The 15,932-nt window shown below is 40.8% G+C and overlaps 1 protein-coding gene across 1 annotated transcript; it reads right to left on the bottom strand.

Annotated features, from left to right (window-relative positions):
* Nucleotides 1-155: 155 nt before the first annotated feature.
* NONO (non-POU domain containing octamer binding) lies at nt 156-15,127 on the bottom strand. Its single transcript, XM_072744380.1, has 11 exons — nt 14,615-15,127; nt 7,689-7,848; nt 6,525-6,718; nt 5,065-5,366; nt 4,189-4,284; nt 3,799-3,995; nt 3,372-3,456; nt 2,883-2,985; nt 2,278-2,317; nt 1,936-2,045; nt 156-1,172 (listed from the first exon to the last, which is right to left on the bottom strand). The coding sequence occupies exons 2-11, from the start codon at nt 7,837-7,839 to the stop codon at nt 1,038-1,040; spliced, it is 1,413 nt and encodes a 470-aa protein (XP_072600481.1). The 5' UTR covers nt 7,840-7,848; nt 14,615-15,127; the 3' UTR covers nt 156-1,037.
* Between the last annotated feature and the right edge of the window lie 805 nt (nt 15,128-15,932).

The following is a 15,932-nucleotide window of genomic DNA, read 5'->3' as shown; positions in this document are numbered from 1 at the left end:
CACTTAAGCCATAGTATGCATCCAACTTCCCCAAGTTTGCCTAAATCGAGGATTCATACTTTTGAGCAAAATAAAGGATTATCTTTATAGAACCTATGCTTATCTGGAGACACAACTCCCCTCCCTCCATTCCCTTTCAAAAATAGCACAGAAAATTAAAAGGCTTAAAACGTATTTTAATAAGTTGATGCTGCATTACTGCTCCATTTCTCAGAAAAACTCCAAAGGTTATCAGGGACAAATCAAACATGGTACACCAATAAAAAAAAATGCACAGCACAACTACCTAAGATAGGCAAGGCTAAGAGCTACTGTCTGACCTTCAGTATACAGCAACCCTGTTCCCAAGATTGTACTAAGCCTATCAAAAGCTGTGAACAGCATCATAGACATAAAAGGGCCATTCCTGGGTTGTTCTTACCCAGAAAAAAAGATGGAGGCAACTTAACACAAGATTTTTTAAAGATACACTAAAATGAAAATCTCTAAGAGAAAGGTCTTCCTTAGGACATGAAGGGGTAATATACTGGATATAACAGAATCATATGTATGTTGTCTGTGACCTCTGTGGACATTTGCCTGAATTCCCACCTGTGAGTGAATGGAATGGGGCTAAGGTCATGGGGGATGTTTGTTTTTGTGGTGTATGTGGCAGTGTCTATGGGGTTGGAGGATATAAGAATGAGAAAGCAAAAAGAACAGGATGGACAAGAATGGAATGATCAAGATTAATGGGGGCTCTAACTGGATCCATTTTGCCATGGTTCCACCCCCCCCCCAAGACCCTCAACAATCACATGAGACTTCAGGAATGCACCACACAGAATCAATTAAACGATATACCACACAGAACTGATTTGTTAAATATCACCCCTCCCTTGCCTTCAGCCTCCAGTAAACTCCCTCAAAGTAGTACAGGCAAGGAAGACCTAACTATTGGGAGGAATCCCTAACACTTTTCCAGGGCAGAATTCTGGCTAGTCCAAAAAGGGTTCTGCTTTTAAGGGTTTTTGGGAAACTAGACATTGAAATTTTTATTAGTATCGGCGACGTTTGTTTGGAGCAAATTCAGCTCCAGGAGCTGCACGGTTGAATGCAGGAGGGGTTCCACCAATTGCCCCAATTCCTTCCATTGTAGCAGCCTGGCCAAAGCGTTCAGTTGTTGGTGGGGTCTTAAAGAGAAAAAGAGCAATGTTACAATAAAACCTAGTCCCAGACTTCCCACCCATTCCTAATCCCTCCCTTAGAGGCCATTTCCACCCCAACTATTCAAAGCCTTTGATGTGCTAAGGGTGACTAAGCCTGTTTATAGAGTTCTAGTGGATATCCCTGAATAGGTGGCTATCAGTCAGAATTACAGACCCACCCAACTGTCCCACCTTTTTTATCCCTATTCCTATTGATTAAACTTTTACTATAAAAATGCTTAATTTACATAGGAAATTCCCAGGTTGAGTAAGTTCTACCTAAGTCCTTTTTCCTGAACCAAGTCTATGGACAAGGACAAGCCAGCACTCTTCAACAACCTTAAGCACACCAAGTTTTAAAATTCTGACACTAGAAAAAAAAAATTCTGACACTAGAACTGTAACTCTGGTTTGTATGAGCCATAAAATCGTTTGGATTCTTTTCTATTTTATGTGATTATACCTACCTAACCTTCTTTGCCTTCCTTCCAAAAAGAAAAAAAGAATAAAAAAAAAGAAAACCCCCTGGTAGACCAGTCAAAGGCATTAACGTAACTCCTAGACAAAGTATAGTTTGAGGTTGGGTTTGTTCAAAATTCAAACAAAAATCAAGATCTTAATGGAAAACAATGGTCCTAAGAACTGATTATCTGTAGCAAAATTGTGGCAGGCAAAAAAAGGACTGTGAGAGTAAAGTCCTTTCTCCTATCACCATTTAGAATTACTGTAAATCTTTGCAGTTTATTACCAATCCCAAGGTTCCATCTGGCATCATAGTGGCAGGTCCTGGAGGAGCTGGGGTACCAGCTGGCACTGGAGCAGGGGGCATGGCACCTCTATTGTTTATGCCCATAGCACCTAAAGCAGAGTAGTGTGATCAGTACAAGAGACAGAGATTATCAGTCTCTGTGCAAAACAATTCAACAAGACCTCTGAGCTAAGAATGCTTGTTACTCTCCCCCACCCCCCAAAAAAACGCTCCCAGAAATGTCAGCCCCTTAAATTTGGACTTGTATCTGAGAAGGTACATAGTTCACCAGAAATGATACAAAAAAAGGAAATCAGAACCATTAACCCCCTAAGTCCTTACCTCCCATAGCCATCTGCCCCATCCGTATCTCCTGCTCTCTCTGAAAAAGAAATACTCAAGACAGTCCAAGACAGCACTACATTCTAGCATTCACAATACATTGAGAACCACACACTAAGGGAAGCAAACAGAGTGAGAACACATTCCAAATACAATGAGATCAAGCTGAGGAAAACCAACATCTCCTTGCTAGTTGTGCAAGGTTAGAGCTATAAAGACATAACTCAGAGTCTCCTATTAGGAACACAGTGAGTAAAAGACAAGGGGAGAGACAGTTGATTTCTTCTGGGCCCTCAATCTGTGTAACTCCAAGGACATCAGAAAACCAGTTAGGGCTGCTATAGGACTGGATTTTATCTTTGTGCAATGACTGAATCTAAATAGTATACATTGGTCCCAGCCCTTCATCCTGAATTGCCTGTGAGGCAAGAACTCCCCTTCGAACCTTACCTTTCCTTCCTATGAATTCTTCTTTCTAAATGGAGTTTCACAGAATGCAAAAACTGGTCATAACCTGGTTTGTTTTATAGTCCTAGTGGACAACTCATGGTGGGTTTGTCATATCATGGCTGGCCTGATACATCATGAGCACATGGGAGATATACCGCATCAGGGAATGTTCCCTTGAATCCTTCCTGTTGTCGCCGCATCATTTCTTCCTGTTGCCGCCGCATCTCTTCCTCTCGGCGCCTGCGCTCCTCCTCTTGCCTAGAGAGTCACCAAGGTATTTAACAGAGATATTCCAGAACTTGAGCAGATTATCTTAATGGGGGAGATCAACAGCCTACTGAAAAAGGTCACAGCTAAGAAACATGCTCAGCCCTAAAGCAACCCAAAGGTGTTCTTGGTGGGTGGGGAGGGGAGTTCTATTGAAAAGGAGCCTCAGGACACCAGCACTCAGCTGCTTTCCCTTTAGTGCAGCTCTGGGCAACTCCTAGGACCCATGGGCAGCTGAAACATTTCCCACCCTAAGGGAGAATCTGAGAAGTGGCCAGTAAGAATTTACAAATGCATGAGGTAGCATGGTAGTAGGAAACAGGAGTGAGACATCACCTTTAAGAGTTGTCAGAGAAAAAGGTTTGAGAGTTAGTTACCTGAGCTCCAGTTGCTTTCGTTTTTGCACTTCTTGGTTATGCAGCTCTTCCATCCTCCTAAGTTCTTCTTGACGCCTCATCAAATCTAGAACAACAATGGACTGATTCACAGTACTCTTCATTCTCCTCATATAGATCCAATTATTTTCCATAAATAAAGATCCAGAAAGCAAAGGGGATATATAATCCCTGAGTGGCCATCTGAGCTATCCAGATTCCAAAAATGAAGTCAAGCCTACTATTTCCTTCTCCACAAAAGCCAGTATTCTCTGCCACATCTCCAAGCTTATCTGCCTACTGAGATCAACAAAATATTTCAGAGTATAAAAGCAGAGGTTTAGGCATTTCTCTACCAATCGATACTAAAAATTCCTGAAAAGTCATTTTGTTCTTCTTCTAGATTTAAGACCGATAAGCGTACACTCACCCTGTCTCATTAGCATGACCTGGTGCTCATGGCGAGCAGCCTCCATCTCCATCTCCAGTTTCTCACGAGCTTCCTTGATGTTGCGGTCCACTTGGTCCTGCTGCTGTTTCTCCATCTCAATCAGTGCCTTCCAGCGCATGGCATACTCATACTCAAAGGAGCCAGGCTGTGCAAATCTGGGTGGCTGCTCTCGCTCCCTATAGACAAGGTTCCTAGGTTATTAAAACTCTGTCCATGATCCCCCAACTAAGCACCGCATTCCTCCTAAGGGCCAACATTATGGCTGAGAGTGAATACCTATAAGAAAGACTTGAATCTTTTACATATCCCTTTACAAGCTTCCTTGAAAATAGACAAACACCTGGCAGGGAACCTCTCAGGACCACATACTTGTGAAATTGCTGATTCTTTATAACCAGTTTCTCTGGAAGTCCCTCTTCATCATCCAACTGGTCCATGGGCTCCACAGTCACAGGCCGAGGAAATCTGGAAGAAAAAAGCTTAGTGTTAATTATAGCCCTACCAGGCTTCCTCTCTTTTTTTTTTTTTTTAATTTATTTATGATAGTGAGAGAGAGAGAGAGAGAGAGAGAGAGAGAGAGAGGCAGAGACACAGGCAGAGGGAGAAGCAGGCTCCATGCACCGGGAGCCCGATGTGGGATTCGATCCCGGGTCTCCAGGATCGTGCCCTGGGCCAAAGGCAGGCACCAAACCGCTGCGCCACCCAGGGATCCCCAGGCTTCCTCTCTACATCTGCCACTGGCATGGTAAAGTAGTTAGAGGTCAGGCAAGACAAACATATTTCTGAAGGAGTTTTTACACCCAGCCCCAAGTAACCAAGTTCTTTTAGTGGCATTATGTGGAATCTGGGGTTGACAGGATGGAGTGAGGCTTTAGATCAGCCTTAAAGGTGTTCAAAGTAAGTAGATACAATACTTAGTTTAAATATCCAGTATCTATAGAACTCCACACAATGACTCGAAGTAAACGGGATGCTGCATACTCAAAACAACTTTTCAGAGTTCTAACACTTCAAAGGAAGCGGAGATTTAACACTGATTAAAAGACAACCTACTGAAAGACTGATTTATTTCTTAATCCTCATACTATGTCCATTAATTTAAGATTACGCTGAAAACCCTACTAAGCTGAATTAATATCCAGTCTTTAAGTGAACACAAGAACATGTTTCCTAAAGGCTACCTCCCCACACCACCGATGGAAGTAGCAACCTAAGATCTATTTCTAAAAGTGACCCTTCACTTACGTGGTTAGCAGGAAAGAGCCTTCACTGCACCTGTCCAGAGCTTTCCGAGCAGCTGGCTTCCCTGAGAATTCAACAATGCCTTTTCCTGAGGGCCTTCCTCGATCATCCACGATGACTACAGCCCTCTCCACCTGGCCAAACACGGAAAAGGCTTCCTCCAGCAGTTCATTGGAAACATACTGAGGAAGGTTTCGGACTGTAAGGGATGCACTATGGCAGGCAAAACGCACACGCAGCTGCTTTCCACGAAGTGGCATGTTGTCCAATTCTACTTTGGCAATCTCCGCTAAGGTTCGTGTTTCCTAGAAAGCAAAGCAAAGTTAGAATAACTCAAGTTTGACAAAGACCACATGCACAACCATCAAGGGCCTAAAGTAGCATAGCCCAATACAAAATCTCCCCGCCAAAAACCCCGACAACACACATACAAAGAAACCTTAATAGTACTGAAATAGAAATTACATGTTTCAGATAACTCTCTTGGATAGTCTAATTGCTGACAGCCCTGCAATAAATCAATTGGAAATTACAGAAGTTAATACCACTTACATGGTCATCAGTATCATAGGTTATCCTCCCAATCAGTGACAGACAGATCATTGTGACAATGACCAGCCTAAAACCTACCTTTATAATACAGCAGCTAGCATATTTTAATTTCAGCTAGCTACATACAAGTTTAATGAGAATCATGTACACCCTCCACAAGACCTCTTTAGAAGCACAGACCCTCTCATATTACTAAAGTGAGCCCCAGAAAAAAATGACTCGCCCATGGACTCTTGAATTAGTGGTAGATCTGGAATGAAAACTAGTTCTGGCCACCACCACATCTAGTAAACTTGCTAACAAATTATGTTCCTTGTTTATGCAGATAATGCCTAGAAAAGTTCCTCCCTCATACACACTTAACAGATTTCCTAACCAAATCAGATTGTTAAAAAGTGGTTAAATAATAAATTTAATGTTATGCGTTATTTTAGCACAACTTCAAAAAATTTTCAAAAATAGATACAAATAAAACTGTCTCCTCGTGGTTTTAGTCGTGAGATAATACATGGGTGAACTTTGGAAATAAATTATATAAACCTTAATCATTACTAAGATAAAATAGAGTTGATAATTATTGAAGCTGGGCACTGAGCATATAAAGGTTAATTATACTATTCTGTCTACTTCTGTATGTTTGAAATTAACCATTTAAAACAAAAGTTCTAAAGGACATATTTCAGTCTCTTTGCCCTAGACAAATAAACCTATGCTGTCCTTGAAACAAAACATAAACCTGTAAGGATAAATAAAAATAAAGCCTGTGTTTTCTGTCCTGTTCTACCAACTACAGTTATTACACATTTAACAAACCACCTGAGAACTATTTCCACTGCCTAATTTTCCATATCTATCATTCCCCAACTTCCCCATCTTTCAGAGACATACTTTAAAAGCCCAAGGTTGCTCACCAAGCGGATAAAGCCAAAGCCCTTATCCTTATGAATGAAGACTTCGCCTGCTTTCCCGTATTTCTCAAATAGTTTCCTCATCTCCTCTTCAGTGATATCAGGAGGAAGATTGCCCACAAAGAGCCGGCTACGTTGGGTGAAGGTCTTCTCTCCTGGTTTCCTAAAATTCTTCAGGTCAATAGTCAAGCCTTCATCTGAGAAAATACACACAGTCACTCAAAAGATTGGGCAAAGACATCTATAGTCATATTCTCAAAGAGCTACCACTGCTGCTAGATTACGAAACTGAATTGCTGTAGAAAAGTCAAATACCATTTCCAAATGCAATAACCACTAACCACTTATCAGTAAATTGCACCCTAAAGTGTATGCATTTAAGATGAAAGCAATACACAGACATCTGGGAGTACTTCTCAATAGCTCTACTATGGGCCAAGAGCCACCCGGTCTAAGTCAGAGACAGAAAGACAATACAGAATGTATCAGTCAAAGAGAAAATCAATCAGGTCAAGGAGGCTTATGTCAGAAGACATAAATTTTTAAAATTTGAAACATAAAAAAAAAAATTGAAACATAACTGCTCCATTTTCCTAATCTCTCACCAATCTTCATAACCTTAACGGTCCCCATCCTTTCATGCTTGGGTTAATGAAATGAAAGGAAATGAGTTAGGAAGCAGAATTCTTTGTAGGGATCGAGAGTTGAGGTTGGTTCTAGTTTTAGATGCACACAATAGGTGCTCAAAGTTTGCTGAGTGAATAGAACCTGCTTTTAAAAAATGTTTACTCTGATTAAAAATGGGTTGGCACAAACCCCAGGCTGAAAGTATAACTCAGTACCAGACTTCTATATTTTCTATCAGTCATCTGATGATTACCTCTAAGAACCAAGCTCTGAGGCAACACACACAGCCATCTGTTTAGCAGAATATGCCAACACAGCACAGCAACTTGTACTCATCTGCCACCCAACATGTCTGCTTCTTGTTTCAGTGAATCACCCCTTTTCTATCCTAAGTATTAAGAAGTAAATAGAGGAGGGGGGAAAGAGCAAAAAGTGTGCCCCAAGGCTTATTCCTTTATAACCCCAAGAGACTAATCTAAAAACCAAGAAACCTTTCCCAAGCGGGAACCATATCTACCCCCCTTACAAACATATACTCACTTTGGCTGCTGGCTTGTTGCCCATTTGCAGGTATTGGTGGCGGTGGTGGCTGCTGCTGTTGCTGCTGGTGGTGCTGCTGGTGGTGATGCTGATGATGCTTCCTTGGAGTATGGTTTTGCTTCTCCAAGTTAAAGGTTTTATTGCTCTGCATTTTTGCACCCTAAAAGAAAAATGTTAACTGTCAATACATTTAGAGCTAATCAGTCATCTTCTGATGATTTTTTATATGTTACTATCATTTCTGATATCCTGGCTTTTGCAGATTCAAACAGCTGGTTATTTTGAACAAGTATGGCAAAGCAATACCATTCAAAAACCTAAAAACAACCAGACAGCAGTTATGTTGCACACAGAAACCAGACAAGTACTAAATGAGAACAGCTTGCATGGGAATAACTTTAAGAAACTTCCAGTTCACGAATTATATACATTAATTGGAAACTATTTTTCCCAAAGAAGCTACTCCCTAAAAATTAGCCCTATCATAATGTTACAACAACAAGGGAAATAGATTCTACTTATCACAAAGACAAGGACTATTAAATCTTGTTCTCTGGGGGATCCCTGGGTGGCGCAGTGGTTTGGCACCTGCCTTTGGCCCAGGGCGTGATCCTGGAGACCCAGGATCGAATCCCACATCGGGCTCCCAGTGCATGGAGCCTGCTTCTCCCTCTGCCTGTGCCTCTGCCTCTCTCTCTCTCTCTCTCTCTCTCTGTGTGTGTGACTATCGTAAATAAATAAAAATTTAAAAAAAAATCTTGTTCTCTGGCACTTTGCAGTCCTAGCCTACAGGAGATACTGTGGAACAAATAGCAGAAAAACTATGGGCCATGGAGTTAGACATACTTAGATTTGAAGCACGGTCCTAGTACTCACTTACTATCTAAATACTACTTAGTAAATCATTCCTGCACAAATTTGAGCTGTTATAAAGGGGATAATAAAAATACCTACCTCTCAAGATGGCTAAGAAGGCTCGTAAATATGTGAAAACACTAGTTCAGTACTGAACTATAGCAAGCACTTAGTAAATATTGTTATTAATAACAAAGATAAATGACTACAAAAGCAATTAAAGCATCAAATTAAAAAAGATGAATATGCAATCATGTTAAACCACATCTAAAAATCAACATAAGGTTAAAAGAAAACAAAATGAAAACTCCTGGTACAATCCAGAGTGAATTCAAAAATTGATGGCTTTAAAATGGAAATTTTCTAATTGATCTGGTTAACAAGTTGAGGACCATCTTCCTCATTTAAGAAGAGTTATCCACTAATAAAAGGGCACAGCCAATTCTAAATCCTTTCCCCTAAAAGTAAGACGTTCTAGTCAGAATTTAGCTGAAGGAAAATGCAGAGAACAACTTTTTCATGAATACTTATTAACATTAGGATTCCTCTAAAATACAGAAAACTGGTTTCTTAAACAAAGAAAATGCAACAATGGCTTGGGAACTATTGATTCTGGATGATGGGTATATGAAAATACTTTTATGTATATAAAAGCTTTCCCAACACATTTCATATCATATCCCTCCAAACTAAAAACAACATAAATATCAAATTCTATATCCAAACTGTTTCATAAGACAAGTAATAACAAGAGCTATCAAAATGTTCATATTCTGTAATTCAGGAAATTCTACCCCTAGAAATTAACCATAAGATTATAATTTTGGGGGTGCCTGGGTGGCTCAATAGGTAAAGCATCTGACTTTTTAAAAAGATTTTATTTATTTGCTCATGAGAGACACACAGAGAGGCAGAGACACAGGCAGAGGGAGAAGTAGGCCCCATGCAGGGAGGGACAACGTGGGACTTAACGTGCAACGTGGGACTTAATCTTGATCCCAGGTCTCCTGGATCACACCCTGGGCCAAAAGGAGGCGCTAAACCACTGAGCCACCGGGGCTGCCCAGCATCTGACTTTTTTAGAAAAAGACTGGAGAGTGAGAGAGGGATGGCTGGGTGGCTCAGTGGTTGAGCATCTGCTCAGGTCATGATCCTGGAGTCCAGGGATGGAGCCTGCTTCTCCCTCTGCCTATGTCTCTGCCCCTCTGTCTCTTATGAATAAATAAAATATTTTAAAAAATAAAATAAAAAGACAGAGAGAGCGCCTTTGCAGGAGGGAAGGAGCAGAGGAAGAAGCAGACTCCCCACTGAGCATGAAGCCCAATGCAGGGTTTAGAAATGCTTAACCAACTGAGCTACCCAGGCTCCCCAAGCATCTGACTTGGTCACTATCTCAGGTTTGAGATCAAGTTGTGTCAAGTTGGCCTGCATAGGATTTTCACTCTCCCTCTCCCCTCCCTTCCCCTCAAAAAAAATTTTTTTTTAAATTTAAAAACCACATCCGGGATCCCTGGATGGCACAGCGGTTTAGCGCCTGCCTTTGGCCCAGGGCGCGATCCTGGAGACCCGGGATGGAGTCCCACGTCGGGCTCCCGGTGCATGGAGCCTGCTTCTCCCTCTGCCTGTGTCTCTGCCTCTCTCTCTCTGTGTGTGAGTATCATAAATAAATAAAAATTTAAAAAAAAAATAAATCTTTAAAAAAAATTTAAAAAAAAATAAAATAAAAGCCACATCCATGAAATAGTCACCGTGATGACCTTTATGGTAATGAAATAATGACTTAAGGAACGCCTAGGTGGCTCAATGGTTGGCTTAGTGGTTGAGCCTCTGCCTTCGGATCATGCCCTGAGCAGCTCAGGGCATGATCCGGGGGTCTGGGATCAAATCCCACATTGGGCTCCTTGTGAGGAGCCTGTTTCTCCCTCTAACCAGTGTCTCTGCCTCTCTCTGTGTCTCTCATGAATAAATAAATAAAATTTTTTAAAAAATGACTTAAAATACCCAAAATTAGAGGTAAGATTTTTAAATAAATTATGGTATGGTATTCAGTGGAGTGTTACACAGCATTATAAATTATGAAGACTATGTAAATGTGAAAAATGTTTGATGTTTTGGGGCAGGTGGGTGGCTCAGTTGGCTATGTGTCTGCCTTTGGCTTAGGTTATGATCCCAGGGTCCTGGGGAGAGGAGCTCCTTGCTCAGTAGGAGTCTGCTTCTCCCTCTCCCTTTGCCCCTCTCTTGACCCATGTTCACGCCAAGCATGAGCGTGCTCTCTCAAATAAAATCTTTTTTAGAAAAGAAAAATGTTTAAGTTTTAAAAGGGAAAAGTTTAAGAGGAAAAGGATTTTCCCCCCTCCAAAATACATAATGTAGACTAGAAACAGAAGACAGGTAAAAATGAAAACTGCCCTGTTTATAGTCTATTGATCATTTTTTACCTTTTTAAAAAAACGAATCCACCCAACAAATATTCACTGAATGCTTACTATCTGCCAGGTACTATTATAGGTGCTTGGGATGCATCAATGAACAAAAGCAGATTCTTGCCTTCAACTGTGCTTACCTTCCAGTAAGACAAAAATACACATAATTAAATTATATAGTACTTAATAAGAGGTAAGCACTAATGGAAAATAAAGAAAAATGGGGAGGGGGGGAAGCAAAGTGGATAAGGAGCGAAAGGGCTAAGACTGCAACTTTAAACAGAGCTGAGGTAAGCCTCACTAGAAGCCAAGACTTGAATCTTATTTATATCATTCCATCAACCTTATGTTTCTCATTAAGGTACCTATTACAAAACACATCTTTAATATAGAAAACTTAGAAATAAAAAAGGTAAATAAAAATCCAAAGACCCACCTCCAGAAAATAGTTAACATTTACCCTTCCAGTCATTTATTTGCATGTGCTCTAAATGAAATGTTATAAAGACTATTTTGCAACCTGCCTTTTCTACTTTATTACATGATGAAGAGCTTTTATGGCACTCAATCTTCCACTTTAATTTTTTCTTCTACGTTTAATTTTAATGGACACAGCGTTCAGCTATCAACCAAGCACCTACTGTGTTGGACACTTGGGTTGTTCCTATTTTTTTCACCATTATTTATAATAAACAATGTTCATAGCTAAATCTTGGGCACATCCTTGTGTAAATATTCCTCCCACAATTTACATTTTTGCTTATTTACCTTCCAAAACATACAATATCATTTTAATATAATGCAGTTATAATGCACCATTCTATATTGTTTTTCCTCACTTCTACATCAACATAATTTTTAACAGCTACACAAGTCCATGTGGATATATACTAATTTACTAAACTACTCCCTACTACGAGACATTTAGGTTGTTTTCAACTTTTTCCTGTCAGCATGCTGCAGTAAATAATCTCTTCTTGCTTAAAGCTTCTTTAGTTATTCCCTTATAATAAATTCTTAAAATTAGAATAATCGAATCTTTGTTACTCTTACCACATAGTGCAGCATTTTTTCCTCTAAAAAAAAGGAAATCATGTTTCTAAAAATAAGACATAAAGATAGGAAATTGAAACACAAAATTTATGAAGTCTTCCCTAGCAACAGTTGTAGATGGGGTTAGGTTGGCATTAGTATCAGATCTTTAACTATTTGAGTCCCAGCTATTAAAACACCTCCCTTCTGACTCCAAATTGGCCTACAGCAGAAACTTGAGCTATCTTCACCGCCATTTCTCTAACTAGGTCTTCTTTCTTATCCCTGGCTAGAATCCAAGGAACCTTTTTTTTTTCCCTTCAGCTTTTAATTTAGGAGTCAGTGGTCCCAGCCTCAGTATCTTCCATCCCATTCAGGGATCCACAACTGATATTTACACCTTAATAAAAATCCTCAGAGAGTCACTCAAAATGAAGTATTAAAAATTCTGTATTTACATCTTAACCAAACTTCACCACTCCTTTTCAAAAAGGCATTTTACGACTTCTTAGTAGAAATGATCTACCTCCTTGAAGAAAAAGTGCTAGGATATTCTAAACCATGTAAGATAACCAGGGGAGGTTATTTTTGGTTTTAGAAAGTGTAGCCTGGTAGTTAAGATGATAATATCAGATATTTACCATTATATGCCAGGCACTGTGCTAAGTCTGCATTATCTCATTTAGTGCTCAAAACTATTATTCTCCTGAATAAGAAAACTGATGCCTATCTAAAGTTACCCAAATGTGATGGAGCAAGGAGTGTAACTCACAATCTAACTCTAAAGCTCATTCTCATCACTATGCTACCAGTTTATTAATCAAACTCATCTTGATTTCAAAGTTTAGAGTCCACAAACCGATTAGACATGTCACCTAACTTCTGAACCTCAGTTTCCTCATTTGTAAGGAGGAGGTTAACAACAGCACTTCACAGGGCTAGTTATCCTAAGCACTGAGATCATGTACACAGCACTTGTTACTGCTGGCAACCACTATCGATATTTCTACATTCAGTTGGTGCCATAATTAGACAAATATCATCAATTACATTCTTCCCTCCTCTTTTGGATTCTAGCAAAAATCATTTTTTACAACCAAATTGCCTACCTTTGTGTTTTTGAATAAATGTCTCCACAATGCTAATATTTACAATCTTTCTTTACAGTTTACTCTTTCCCAAGAAGCCATTCAATGGGGAAGACGAAATAATGTATAAATCACTTAAAACAGTGCCCACAAAGTAGCAAGTACTAAGTATTGTCCCTATCACTCATTTCTGATGATGACCACCAGTATAATTTGGAATTTTGTGCAGAAATCTCTACTGAGCAATAAATTCACTGTCCCCTAACCATTGGGCCTCTGAGAACTAAGCACAAAGATCAGCATCAAAGATTTGCCTATTTACCTGTCCCAAAGACTAACACTAATAACTTTTCTTGAAAGAAAATATGTACTGCTGGTTTAGAAAGATTGGGGCTATTGGACGTAGTACGATTTCACAAATGTGGTTTAGGTACAAGACCAAGCACTACATCACACATATTTAAAATCAATTTTCAGGAAAAGAGGTAACTTTTTGAGTGGAAATCTGGTAAAAATTTACCAACCTAGATGGCTGCATGGATATGGACCTGCCTGAAAGCTGCAGAATGCACTAATACAGTCAGTTGTTTCTTAGGATCTTTCATTTAGTAACAAGGAAGTAGGACAAAGACACAGTATAAATCTAGCCAGTGCCCGGCAGGAAAGTTGCCAGATGTATCAAATAAAAATATACAACATACAGTTAAATTTGATTTCAGACTTTAATTTGCTGTCTATGTGAAATCCAAATTTAACGGGGCGTCCTGTATTTTATCTGGCAACCCTACCCCCCAACATCTACCTCAACTTCCGCTGAAGAGAGCAAAGTGCCACCAAGTCATCTCTAACCTCAACTTCTGTTAAGAACACGAAGGTTTCAGTTGAAAATCGTTTTCCCTAGTGCAAAATAGCTAATAGGAAACTCATAAAATTGATGTCCATTTTAAAAAGTGATGCTATAAATGGGTCGAGTAGCTAGGCAACATGACTTTAAAAAAGAAAAAAGCATACAGGAACGTGGCCAGGGAAGCTGCAGGGTCTGGACTAGCAGATGAACTTCCCAGCTTAAGAGTTTTGACAAAGAAACATCGCTCGGGGGACGTGGGGGACGATCCATTTTTCATTCTGAATTAATGGCCTCGCGAAGCTGAGAGGAGGAGCGCCGACAAAGCGCCTCCTCCTCCAGCCGCGACTTCAAGGCTCTCAGATAATAGACCCCACACCCTCAGGCCCAGGGCGGCTAAAGGGCCGAGGAACTTACTGACAGGGATCAGAATCGATGATGAGTCGCACAAAGAAACCGGGCGGGAAAGGCAACGGAGTCAGATTAAAGCAGAAAGCAAGGCGAGCTGAGAGCGATGGGCCCCTGCGGGTGGGCTGAGGAGGCCGTGTGGGCGGCGGGGACAAGGCCTCAAGGGGCCTTAGAACGAACGCCCAACCTCCGTCCAAAGCTAGCCTCGCCCTAGCCTCTTGTCGCAAAAAATCCTACTCGCCCCTCAAACATGAACTATGTCGTCCCAAAACTCACCCGCTACCGACTGTTCTCTCCTCAGAGTAACGGCGACGCTACACGGCCTCTACCGTCCCGAGAAAAGAGCGCGCGACCGCCGGAAACGAGACGACGGAGCTCGGTACCTCCCAAGGGGTACAAACGGGCGTTTTTGATTGGTTATCTGACTTGCCAATCAAGGTTTATCTCCAGAGGCGGAATCGTTTTTCCGCCATTTCTTCAATCCTATTGGCTACCGAACGCGAAAGATTTGAGTTCGTGTGAACGACAGATGGGGACAAAGAGCGAGGCTTTCTACCTAATGCGCATGCGCAAATTGCCGTCCTCTGGAAAGGAAAAGGAAGGGGGAGGGGGATAGAGGGTCGGAAGGAGAGACATAAGGGGACTAATGGAAAGACTTGAAGACCAAGTAAGTGATAGGAGAAGCAAAAGAGAGTGCGAAAAAGGAGAGAGAGGAAAGTGGAAAGAGAACAAGAGGGGAGAAAACGTGCGGGTAGGCGTGCTCTGAGAACTCTTGCACTGCGCTTGTGCGTGGAGCAAGAGTAACAATGTCATTGTATTCCGTGTGGTAGATCTAGCCTTTTCCTTCTGAAAAAAAAAATGCCCCGCCATGTTTCTTTTTTCATACTTCCTCATTAGGGCTTGCACTCTGACACTGAGTCAAATTTCCAGTTGCTTCTGCTGCCAGGTCTATTCATGAAGCCCAAATGAAACAGTCATCTCTATAGCTATGTTTATGGTTATAGTTATAGAAAGGGGTGAGGGAGAGATCGGGGATTGATACTTTAGTTTCTGTGATTACCCACAATTGTAACCACCTATTTCCATGGTAACCAGGGAACCTAGCAGTCCAAACACCACTATTGTTCTGTGATTTACAAAGAGATTCAACAGGTGTCGTTATTGCCATGGATACATTGTAGACCACCAGATCAGACTGATTATTCTGTAGGATGCCAGTCAGGTAGGCACCTTCATTTTTCAGTAATGCCAAACCAGCCCTGTGGTTAATCAAGAGCTACAAGGCTCAACTAGTAGGTGTTTGTAGTTAGTTCACGCTAAATTAATTCACACTCCAGGGTGTCCCAACTGGTGCCACATTATGTGGGACACAGTGATCTAGACCTGCACTGTCCAGTAGGACTTCTGCAGGGATAGAAATGTTCTTTATTTGCTCTGTTCAGTGCAGTAAGTAACTACTGTCTATCATATGTGGCCATCGAGAGCTTGAAATGTGACTAGTGCGGCTGAAGAACTGAATTGTTAATTCTATTTAGTTTTAATTAGCTAAAATTTAAAATAAAATTTAAATAATCACATATGGCTAGTGGCTACC

This window comes from Vulpes vulpes, chromosome X, assembly GCF_048418805.1.
Source record: "Vulpes vulpes isolate BD-2025 chromosome X, VulVul3, whole genome shotgun sequence".
Taxonomy (NCBI): Eukaryota; Metazoa; Chordata; class Mammalia; order Carnivora; family Canidae; genus Vulpes; species Vulpes vulpes.
Note: the sequence above shows the minus strand (reverse complement) of the source record. Positions and strands in the feature narration are given on the sequence as shown.